Raw genomic sequence first — 10,936 nt, 5'->3', positions numbered from 1 at the left:
CGCGCGACGCGGCGGCCGCGGGCGACGCGCTGCGACGGATGATGGCGGAGGTTGAAGAGGAGGGCTCTGGCGGCGTCTCTATTGACGTTGATGACGGCAGCGGCAGCGACGACGGCGCCGCAGCGGCGCTCCGCGATGCTCGGGAGGCCAACGCCGCCGTCGAGGCCGCCATCGGCCGCCTCGCCGCCGCCACCGACGCGGCGGCCGCAGGCGGCAAGCAGAGGGCGGCACGGCAGCCGCGGGGGCCAGCCCCGAAGCGGCGCGCACCCCTGGGGTCCAGCGGGTCGCCGCCATTTGTCGCGGCCGGCAAGGCCCTCGCCTCCGGCAGGCCAAGCCGCGCGCTGCTAAGCGGCGTGCTCGAGGCGATTGAGTCCGAGAGGAGCGCGCTGCAGAAGCAGCTGATCCAGAAGCAGTTGCGGCGCGAGTTTGGGGGCGGGTCCGCCAGCGGGTCCGCGACGCCGGGAGGCAGCGACGGCGAGGACAACCCTTATGCAAAGCCGATCAAGCAGCTGACAGATGACCTGGCGCGGGCCAAGTGGGTGCATACGCGTGTGTGCGTATATGCGTTTGTGTGCATATATGCATTTTTGTGTTGCACGCGTGCCGGCGTTCGTGCATGGGTGTGTGGACGCAGGTGTGTGTGTGGTTGCGTGGCACGTGGAGCAAGCAGGGGATGCGGGTGTGTAGCTGAAGGATGATTTGGTGTGGGGCAGCCTTGGGGGGCTGCCACGCTCAATAAAAGCAAGGTCAAGGGAGAGAGGTGGGACGCGCCTGCGCAGCAAGCCCGGATGGCGTCAGGCCTGCTCCGCGAAAGCAGGCTGCCTGTTTGCAAGCCCCAACCCTCCTTCCTCTTGTTCTAAGCGCTTGCCTGGCGCCACCACACCGCTCGGCCCCCCGTTGCACCCCCCTTTGCACACCCCTTGCAGGCAGCGCGCCGCGGCCGACAGGGAGAACGCCAAGGCCGAGGCCCTGGTCACCGTGGTGTCCGCCTGGCTGCCGCTGCTGGACTCCTTTGACGCGGCGCTCGCGGCGCAGGCGGCCGCCGAGGCACGGGCGGGGCCGCCGCCCCCGGGGGAGGCCGCGGTGCACGCGGCATACAGGGCCCTGCACATCCAGCTGCTGGAGCTGCTCCGGTGAGGGCTTGGATATCGCCGGGTTAATGGCGCGCCTTGTTCGTGTTTGGGAAAGCGGCTTGTGTGGGGGACGGAAAGACGTTTTGGTTGTCTTTGCTGTGCACATGTGCTCGCACGGCGGTTGGGTCGCGGCTCCAATCGGGCCGTGCTGAGTCTCGCGGATTACGTCCGGCAAGGCACCGCCCTCAGTTATGGTGGGGGTGAGAGTTGGGGCTGCTTCGCCAGGGTGTGCGGTACTCCCTAGGCAGCAGCAGGCGCTGCCCTTGTTGCCAGCACACCCACAACCACTGCTGCCCGCTTACCGCTCACCCCTGCCCCGCATCCCCACGTGCACGCGCCCCTGGTCCCTGCCCCCGCAGGCAGCAGGGTGTCGAGGTGCTGGGCCAGGAGCAGGAGGGGCGCCCCTTCGACCCGGCCCTGCACGAGGCCGTCATGCGCCAGCCCCCGCCGCCGGGCTTCAGCGACGACAGCGTGGTCAAGGTGCTGAGGGCGGGGTACGCGGTCGGGGGCAAGCTGGTGCGCGCGGCGCTGGTCATCGTGGCGCAGGAGTGACACCGCCGCATGACGCGCCCCCTCACGCGTAGGGGGCATGGCGGCTCGTCTGTTGCTGTGCAGCAGATTAAATCACAATTGTTTCAGTCGTGCACGCATTTTTTGTTATCTTTTTCACGTGGCTGGAGTCCAACTCATATGCATCCCAGTCCTCGCGTTACTCTTCAGATGTCACAGTGCATCGCAAGCCGCACCCCACCCTTTGCCAAGTTGTAAGTCACCCACGTTGGGCCAAGGGCCTCATTGCAAGCCTTGATAACGACAGGCTCTAGGCGAGGGCAGCATTCAAGTTTCAAGGGTCGCGTCAGCACTGGGCCTGTGCAGCCTCGTGGGCTGCTGATTCAGCGAAAGGCGGGGGGCGGCTGTAAGCTTTGTGAGGCGCCGTCATTGCGGAAGCAGGCCACTCCTGACGCTGAGGACACACTGTTACCGCATGCACGCTCCATTTGCCCCATGCTGACACATGGATATGTTGGTCCCTTGGCTCCAGGTAGGGGTATGTCATTGTACGCGCCTTCACGCTGTGCACCAGGTGGCATTTGATGCGGCCAGCTGCCGTGACTCTCCCATGCAGGGCCCGTGCTTCTTGTGCTCACACTCACAGCCTAAAACGTTGCAGCTGGCCTGCCGCCTCATGCTGTGAGGGGGGGGGGCAACCGTTTCAGCTGGTGCAAGGGTGCTGTCATCCACGGGGCAGGGCAAGAGGCACCAGAGGGGCAGGGCAAGAGGCAGAAGGCAGGTATATAGCGACAACACCGAGGAGGCAGCCCGACACTTGGTCTGCGGGAAACACCGGGCATTTCATGCCTCAGGCAGGGAGTGATACAGGGTGACGCAGGGGGCAGAATTCTGGGGTGAGGCCGCCCTGGGGTGGCTGTGGCCTTGAGACGAACAGCGCCTCGCCATGCCTGCTGTACTGTGCGCTGCGCTTGCGGAGCGCCGCGCAGAGCCTACGGAGTGTTGTAAGGAGGTGGCCGCAACTTGCAATGCAGCAGTTTACTGGTGTTAATGTCCACTACGACATTCAAGCTGCGCGAAACAGACCCTAAACTTCCCAACATGCCATGCCTGTGAACTGCTCCAATGATCCCACCCCACCCAGGTGTCTCAGGGGCGCGATGTCGTCGGCGCGCCCACGCCATGGTGGCACAACTGCCGATGAAAAATCAGTCGATTAATGCTTGAGATGCACCCTGCTGCTGTATCACCGGACAAATAGCCACTTGGCGAAGAGGATACGTCGTCAACCTTGCGACACACATTTGCTTGTGATATCGTATCTGTATGTCATTCGACTGATCATGCGATTGTATATATGATCTCGTGTACTTGCTTCGTTCCCCTGCGCTCTTTTGCTCAGCTGAAACCCCCACATCGGTCCTCAGCATTGCAAGCCAGTGCATCGCGCGATCATCGTGTGTGTAAAGCATAATAATGGTCCAGGCAAGCCGCGCGCCTGCTGAGGACGAGCAGGTTTGCGGGGGGCGTCACGGTCAAAGCGCGCTGCAGCAGCGTGTATGCGCGAGCCACTTGCGCCACGCCGGCCCAGCAGCACGAGCTGGCACCATGAGAACACTCCGATGCCGAATAAAAATCGTATTCATCGTCAAAGCGGCTCGTTGGCCGCCTTTCGGCGAGCCCTGCACCCTGGCCGTGTGCCCAAACGCCACCTCGCCTTGTGTGCTCATGCCAAGCCGATTCCGCGCATCCTCCACACCCCACGATGTGCAACCGTCACCCCCACCCCCAGGTGCCCAGCATGGTCACTCTCGTCACCCAGCGCTCCGGCAAGGCCATCCTGATCAAGGCCGTCTCCAGCAGCTGCGACGAGGGCTCGCTGGCAAATGCGGTGTCTGGCGGGCTGCCCGGGGGCGTCACCTCGCCGGGGGCCCGCAGCGCGATGCGCGTACACGGGGACCACGACGACCCCACGGTGGGCGTGCTGACTCAGCACACACAGTGACCGTGTTGCTGGTATAAACCATGCTGACAGATCCAAACACGCCGGGTAAAGTCGTCAGTACAATGAATGTGCCCCCCTGCCGCGACGCGCTGCACCGCTGACTTCCAACTGGCGGGGTCGGCATGTCCAGAAACGTCTGAAACAGAGGCAGTCAAGAGTGAACCCATCCCCTTTTGATAAGCCTCCTCTGAACCACCACCACTCTGGCTGGAGGGGCTCGTGCTCTCTCACGCACGCACCCAACCGCGCCCCTCCCCCACAACCCCCCTTGCAGAACATCTTCCCGATGCCGCGCTACCCGCCGGCGCACACGTCTGCAACATTTGAGGCCGTGGCCGCGCGCAAGAGCCTGATCCTCACACCCCCTGAGATCTACGCAGAGTGCGCCCACCACGGTGGGTGCCCCCTCCAAAGAGGTGGCCAGCTTCTCTGATCTGATCCAGCAAGCACTGTTGACAGAAGTTGCTACGAGGGTGTCGACTGCTGGAAATCCCCGCAGAAGTCCTGCTGGTGCCTCACTGATATTGATCTCATGCCATTGTTATTCCCATGGCAACACATCCTAAACCTCAATCCTTTATACCGAGGGCGCTCGCCCGCCATGCACCAGCGCGCAAGGCGGGTCAAAACCCCAAACCTCGGACGCACAAAACCCGCAGGCGAGGAGAAGGCCAAGTTTGGGTGGCTCAAGCTGCTCACGCTCTGCACCATCGCCGGCTGCTACGTCGGCTTTGGCTTCACGCTGTGCCTCATGGTGGGCGGCAACATCGGCGCCGACATCCTTGCGGCTCGGCCAGGGCTGTTCAGCCTCGTCTACGGCGCCGTCGGATTCCCCGCCGCCTTCACCATGGTATGCAGGCGGAGCCACGTTTGTTCGTATTCTCCCGCCCCCGGAGCAGCAAGCTGCCGGCTGTTGCAGCACACAGCGACGCCCGAGGCTCTCCACCCTTGGCCTCGACCGTGCCGACGGACAGCAAGTATAAGACCCGACAAATTTTTGGCCCTTGTTCTGACCACCCCTATGCGCTTGCGCCCGATCTCATATATCCCAGATCGTGATCTGTGGCGCCGAGCTGTTCACCTCGATGTGCGCCTACATGACCGCCGCCTGGTGGGAGGGCAAGGTCACCTTTCTGACCTGCGTGAGGATGTGGGTCGTGTCGTGGGTCGGCAACTTTGCCGGCTGCGCCATCTTCATCGGCCTCATCGTATCGACCCAGATATTTGAGGGGCGGGACTGGTACGCGCTGCTCATGGCCACCAAGAAGGTGGGTGCCCGTGGGGGCAGCAGCAGGAGAGCAGGGGTTCAGGTTCAAGACAAGGGATCGCTTTTGCTTGCGATGCTCAGCTGGATTGTGCTGCAGCAGCAGTTTCGCGATGATTGGGCAACTGTCAGCGCGCGAGGGCTTCCTGTGAGCAGCGCCGCCAATCGCCTGAGAGCAGGCAAGGTTTGTCCAAGCCAGCGCACGTGTGGCGCGCGCGCATGATCTTCTGCTCTGTACGACGACCAAGCTTTGCAACACCTGTTGCGCTGCTGCCCCGCAGGTCCACCACGGCTTTGGCAACACCCTGGTGCGCGGCATCTTTGCCAACTGGCTGGTGGGCATCGCCACGTGGCAGGCCAACGCGGCGCAGGACCTCTCTGGCAAGGCCATCGCCATCTGGTGGGCCGCCAAGCCAGTGCAGGCGGGGCCCGAGTTACCAACTGCGTGCTTCTAAGGGACCGTTTTTGGGGTCTGACACGCCTTACTCTGCCCCAGGCAACGCTCGCGGCCTTCATTGACTGTCGTCACTAGAAACCCCTGGCCCCACCGGCGCGCTTGACCCCACCCCCTCAGGCTGCCCATCTCCGCCTTTGCCATGCTGGGCTGGGAGCACTCCATCGCAAACCGTAAGCACTCGCCGCCACCACCCGCGCACACGGCGGCACCCATCCTGCACCAGCCTGATACGCGCCCTGCGACACACACACCTGTTCAGCAGCTCCGCCTGCTCTCGCCCCGCCAGCCTGCCTGTCTCCTGCCTCCTCAGCCATTCACCTGGCCACCATCTTACAGCACTCAACCTGGCTCCCTGACCTACAAACCCCCACCTCCACCCCTTTTGAACAGAGTACCTGCTGCCGCTGTCGATAGCCCTGGAGCCCGGCCACCTCAGCGCCTACCAGGTCGTGGTGGGCAACCTCATCCCCGCCACCATAGGAAACTGGATCGGCGGCGCCGTCTGCGTCGCCACCGTCTACGCGCTGGCCTACGGCCGTCCCAACCTCGTCATCACGCAGCGCGCGGAGCAGCTCAGGGCGGCGTGGGCGGGGCGCTGGGCCGACCGGCGGCGCCGCGGGCTGCCTGCATGAGGCCCACGCGCGCCATGCGGCAGCGGCGGGGCCCGGCGCATTTTGAGCCGGCCCGAAAGGATGTGTTGACATAGTGGGACGTCTGGCCGTGACAAGTGTAGCCTCTCTATTCTGACCGCCGCCCAATGTGCAGGAGTTTTAAGGGCGCCCAAATTATTTGTGCTGCACGCGCCACAGGTAGCCCCGTGGCATTGGCTGCGCCGTGCACACTCACTCCCAAGCGCCCTCGTCTGTCAACGGGTCCGGCAGTGGGGCCAGCCAGCTGTTGGTCGAGAGCCGTATTCCTGAGCCCACCGCGCTGGTGCTGTGCAGGCAGCGGCGGCTGCCGGGGCCGTCGCATGCGGCTCACCAGCACACAACCTGCCTCAAACCAGCGATCCTCGTCTGCATGCATGCCGCACGTGTCCCTTCCTTTTCTTTCTTGCAGTGGCACCATCTGGGAAACCACAGGACATCATCACTCCACGCGCGCAGGCGGCCGTTGTCCTCTACAAACAATATCACAGGCCGTTAACGCTGTGAAACACCAGCGCGTCCCGCCCGCCCGTGCAGCATCCCCTCTGTCAAACCCCGAACCTGCTGACCTGGTGCTGCTGCGGGCAATGCTGCTGGAACACGCTACTTCGCGTGCACACGGTGTGCTGCAACCGCACCACCGTAACCCGCACGCGAACGAGAGCAACGTAGCTGACGCACGCGCGTGCCTGCACCCAATCTCTCTGGCCTGCCATGCGCGCCCAAAATCATATGCTGCAACGACACCCTCGATTGTCTGGTTTGGCATGTGTCCACAAGCAAACAGCAGTCATATCTATACCGCGATACCTTGCGCTGGGGGCTTTTTGCAGCGCATGCCAGACAGACTTAAACTGCCAAGGCCCAGTGGAGCGACAAAGGGTGTCATGTGCAGACCCCCCCCGCAAAGGTCAACGTCGGTCAAACAAGGGTCAACCTGCCAGCTGCCGCCAACCACGCCGCTCAGATGTGAGGTGAAAGCGACAAGCGCCTTGCTTCGTGCGTCAAATCACACGCCGTAGATCAGCCACCCTTGCGGCCCCACGTAAGCCGCCGCCATCGCCGCGCCCGCCTCTGTCGGCTGCGTGAACGCGACTTGCGCCCGCGGCGCCACGTAGCACTGCACCACGTTGGCGCGCGCCGCGTCGAGCAGCCGGCTCGCCACGCCGCGGCGCCGCTGCTCGCAGGAGACCCACACCATGCGCACCCCCAGCGCCGCACGCACGGGGCGGGAGCGGTCGATTTGCAATCCCCTGCCCGCCGCGGGTGGCGGCATCTCCGGCGCCGTGAGCGGGCGCGCCGCCGTTTTGGTGCCGCCAGTTTCTGGACCGCCGCTTGGCCCTGCCTGCTCGCAGTCCACTTGCTGCTGCTGCTGCTGCTGCTGCTGCTGCTGCTGCCCCTCGTCCTGGACCTGCAGCTGGACAGTGGTCGCAGGCGTGGCCGCCGGCGACCCGAGCGCCAGCCCCTGCGCGACCCGCAGCAGCGCCGAGGGGCAGCTGTCTGCGCCTCGGGCCGCCGCGCCGGTCCCTCCGCTGCCCAGCGACGACGCGCCGCCGCCGCTGAGGCCCTGCGCCGCGTGGCTGGGCTGGCGGCCGTGGAGGCCGCGCCAGACTGCAGCGCCCTTTGGCTTGTCAGCCGCCTGCATTTGCTGCTGCTGCTGCTGCTGCTGCTGCTGCTGCTGCTGCTGCTGCGTCTGGGTTGGCCGCTGCTGGGAGTCTGCCTCCTCCCCCGCCGGCGCCGGCAGCACCCTGAACGCCTGCCTCAGGGGCTCCGCCACCAGCAGGCCCACCACGCGGCGCTGGGTCGACACGTACAGGAACGCCTGGACGGTCAGGGCAGGGGTGGACGGGGCTGGTGAATTTGGAGCGTGTGTGCGGAAGAGGAGAGGAAGAGTGCCCGTATGGGGTGCGCATGCCGACCCTGACAGGGGATGCTGCTGTTGCAGCCCCACGGCCCCTCGGGTTGTTGAAGCTGCGGGAAGGTCGCGCCGATCCCGCGCACTGCTTTCTTGACACAACAACCCCCTAACCCCCAGCCGTGCGCACCTTCCACTGTTCTCCCGCCAGCAGCCACCCTGGTGTGAGGCAGTGCAGCCGCTCCACCAGCGCCGCAACCTCCTGGACCTGCGGTGGGTGGGGGCGCATGTGTGTATGTGTGTGTGCATGCGTGTGCGAAGGCATGTGTGTGTGTGTGTGTGTGTGTGTGTGCGCGTACATGTGTGTGTATGTAACAAGGGTTCAGGTATGAGAGAGGTGGGGAAGAGAGGAGAGGCTGCGTGCCCGTGCTTTAGGAATGCACGTTTGAGGTGGAGGCAGGCCGGCAGTACCCAGGCAGGGTTGCACCCTCGCAGCGGCCCAGCCCAACGCCCCGCCCCTCACCTTTTTGACGTGGCTGGCGGGGTCGCTGGGCAGCACCATCAGCAGCCGCCCCTGGAACGCGTCAGACAGCAGCATGCGCTCGCACGCCCAGCCCTGAAGGAGGGGTTCATGCAGCAAACCAGGGTGGAGTCCCATTGCAATACGGGGCATGTGTGAGTATGTATTCGTGCACGCACGCATGTGCACGCAAGTAACGCAAGCATACCCATCCAGTCGCATGGCGGAGCGGTGTCACCGCGGACCCAGGGCTAGGGTGGTGGATGTGCTGCCCTGCGGAGATGCTGCAAAGCAAACCCTGCCATTCGCCCCGCTCAAGGCATACCCTCTGGACGACCCACACAGTACGCACCTGGAACTTGACGCCCTGGGTGCCGGCTGCGCAGTAGCTGCGGTGCAGCTTCTCATCGTCCTCCTGGCCGCGAGCGTACACCATGCCGCACGACGGGCAGCGGCTGGCGTTGAAGTCCCGCTATAGGGAGCCAGGAAGGGGGGGGGGCAGGGACGTCAGCCAGTGGCGGCACATGTCTGTGAACATCAATTGCTCGTGCATGCGACAAGCCCACTCTGCAGCGGGGACGGATCCCACCCCGGTGCCCTGGTGTTGCAGTGAGCACAAAATCCTCTGCACCAGCAAGCAAGCAGCGGGCGCCGCGCATGGCCCTTTGGCCGTGCATTCGGCCGCACCTGCCCCAGGTCAAGGAAGGCCTGGACGATCCTCTTGCTGCCCGCCGCCCGCGCCGCAGGCGCGTTGCCGCCGCTCAGCACCGCACCGGCGCTTTGTCGCTGCGGCGGCGCTGCCGGCGCTGACTGCCGCTGCGTCTGTGGCTTCTGCTGCTGTTGCTGCTGCTGGGGCTGCTGCTGTTGCTGCTGCTCAGGATGCTTGCCGCGTGCGCTGCCCCCACCATCGTCAGGATGCTGATTTTCCTTGGAAGCCCTAATCGAGCAATTCCATGCATGTTCCGTGGAATGAGGCAACAATGTATGCGCATGGGCGCATGCATGCACAGGGCGCATGGGCAGCAGTGTTCCATCAAAGGCAAGCACGCATGCGCGCAAAATGATGGGCGTGCTTTGGCAAGCCCCTGCAGCACCACTGACCTTGCAGGTTCTGGCTCTGCTTTGCGCTTCCGTCGCTTGTGCTGCTGCTGCTGCTGCTGCTGCTGCTGCTCGTGCTGATGCAGGTCGTGCTGGCGCTGTCCCTCCGCCGCCGCCTTCCCAACAGCCTGCAAAGCAGGAGAAGCTGCATCTGATTGTGCCTCTACTCCCTGCTTCTTCTCATAATACGCGTCCAGGCGACCCTGCTTCATGGCCACGGGCTAACAACGACAGCCTGGATCTATCACCTGTGCTGAGCTTGCTTTGCTGTCTGAGAGAAGGCGAAATACTGCCACGGTATGAGAACACCTATGCTGTGCCTTCAAAGGCTCGCGCCTGCAAATCAAAGTGGTGCAGGCAGCTGCACGACGATCGTGCGGGTGCTGCTCTGTCAAGCGCGCAAGCATACGGGACGATCAGACGCATATCGTCAAGCAGATGGGCTATATCTCATATCGCAGCGTACAACAAGCAATCTAGTTGTGCGATACACCCAGATCGGTGTCACTCGGCGACTTGCGGCGCCTTTGGCGGCCTAGTATTGTCCTGACCAGGTCAAAATTGCTACAGATTACGCTACAGTCGTTTTGAGGGGGCTCTGCTCGATCCAACAACATCGGACCTTGTTTGCCGGGAGGACACGCGGACTAAACCTATAAGCGCCGCCAATATGTGAGCAATGTTCGAAGTTTATTTCTACTATAGTGCTGAGTGCGCCTGGAACGGCGTGACTACTTGCTGGCTGCCCTGTGCAGCGACGGCACCCATTGCTGCTGCTGCTGCTGCCCTGCTCCCCGCCCGCCTGTTCCACACCTGGCCACCCCTGTGCCTCCAATGACCGCCGCCACCCGCTCGCCTCGCCACCTCGGACGCCGTCACGCCTGCGCCCCTCCCACGATCAACCGCGCCGCAGCGCCGCGGCGGAGCCATGGGGCTCGCGGCGGCGGCGGCGGGCGGCGGGCGCGAGCCCATGGCGGTCGACCCCTCTTCTTCCGGCGCCCTGGGCCCCGACGCCGCCATGGCTGTCCTGACAGAGGACCCCTCCAAGCTGGCTGCCCCCATAAAGGACATCAAGGACAAGTGGAAGCTGCTGCCCGCCTTCCTGCAGGTGCCTGGCCTGGAGACGCCCGGGCTGGGAGCGGGGCGGTCAGCGACGAGGGCAGGCCCAATGCAATGCTTGGATGGGCTTGCGCAGCGGGCGCACCTGGCGCGCAGCGCTCTGCTGCCAGGGGGGGCTCGGCTAGGGGTGCGTGTGCCGATGCAGCGCCGTCCACGCCCTTCATCAGTGGCCGTCTCACCATCAGGCTGTGGGTGGGCCGAGTGGCAAAGCACCTGCGGACTGCCGCCTGCAACCAACCCAAATGCCCCAGCAGCTGGCGCCCCCATAAAGCAAATCTCCTCCCTCCCTCACCCCGCACCCCCTCGGCCCCTCTCCCCCCTCCCACCC

General features: G+C 64.4%; 4 protein-coding genes across 4 annotated transcripts; 3 read left to right on the top strand and 1 right to left on the bottom strand.

Annotated features, from left to right (window-relative positions):
• Positions 1-38: 38 nt before the first annotated feature.
• Positions 39-1,685, top strand: MNEG_9618 (hypothetical protein; the record flags this gene model as incomplete). Its single annotated transcript, XM_014041913.1, has 3 exons — positions 39-535; positions 927-1,133; positions 1,493-1,685. The coding sequence occupies 3 exons, from the start codon at positions 39-41 to the stop codon at positions 1,683-1,685; spliced, it is 897 nt and encodes a 298-aa protein (XP_013897367.1).
• A 1,759-nt stretch (positions 1,686-3,444) lies between these two features.
• MNEG_9617 (putative transporter yrhG) lies at positions 3,445-6,001 on the top strand (the record flags this gene model as incomplete). Its single annotated transcript, XM_014041912.1, has 7 exons — positions 3,445-3,618; positions 3,923-4,043; positions 4,308-4,498; positions 4,701-4,916; positions 5,194-5,312; positions 5,487-5,539; positions 5,760-6,001. 7 exons carry the CDS (start codon positions 3,445-3,447, stop codon positions 5,999-6,001), a joined length of 1,116 nt encoding a protein of 371 aa, XP_013897366.1.
• A 1,024-nt stretch (positions 6,002-7,025) lies between these two features.
• Positions 7,026-8,827, bottom strand: MNEG_9616 (putative N-acetyltransferase ESCO2; the record flags this gene model as incomplete). Its single annotated transcript, XM_014041911.1, has 4 exons — positions 7,026-7,838; positions 8,062-8,139; positions 8,395-8,487; positions 8,744-8,827. 4 exons carry the CDS (start codon positions 8,825-8,827, stop codon positions 7,026-7,028), a joined length of 1,068 nt encoding a protein of 355 aa, XP_013897365.1.
• A 1,590-nt stretch (positions 8,828-10,417) lies between these two features.
• MNEG_9615 (hypothetical protein) lies at positions 10,418-10,597 on the top strand (the record flags this gene model as incomplete). The annotated part of the gene is made up of 1 exon (XM_014041910.1): positions 10,418-10,597. A coding segment is annotated over one exon (180 nt), but the record flags the coding sequence as incomplete, so codon positions are not given.
• Between the last annotated feature and the right edge of the window lie 339 nt (positions 10,598-10,936).

This window comes from Monoraphidium neglectum, assembly GCF_000611645.1.
Source record: "Monoraphidium neglectum strain SAG 48.87 unplaced genomic scaffold scaffold01998, whole genome shotgun sequence".
NCBI classification, from domain to species: domain Eukaryota; kingdom Viridiplantae; phylum Chlorophyta; class Chlorophyceae; order Sphaeropleales; family Selenastraceae; genus Monoraphidium; species Monoraphidium neglectum.
Note: the sequence above shows the minus strand (reverse complement) of the source record. Positions and strands in the feature narration are given on the sequence as shown.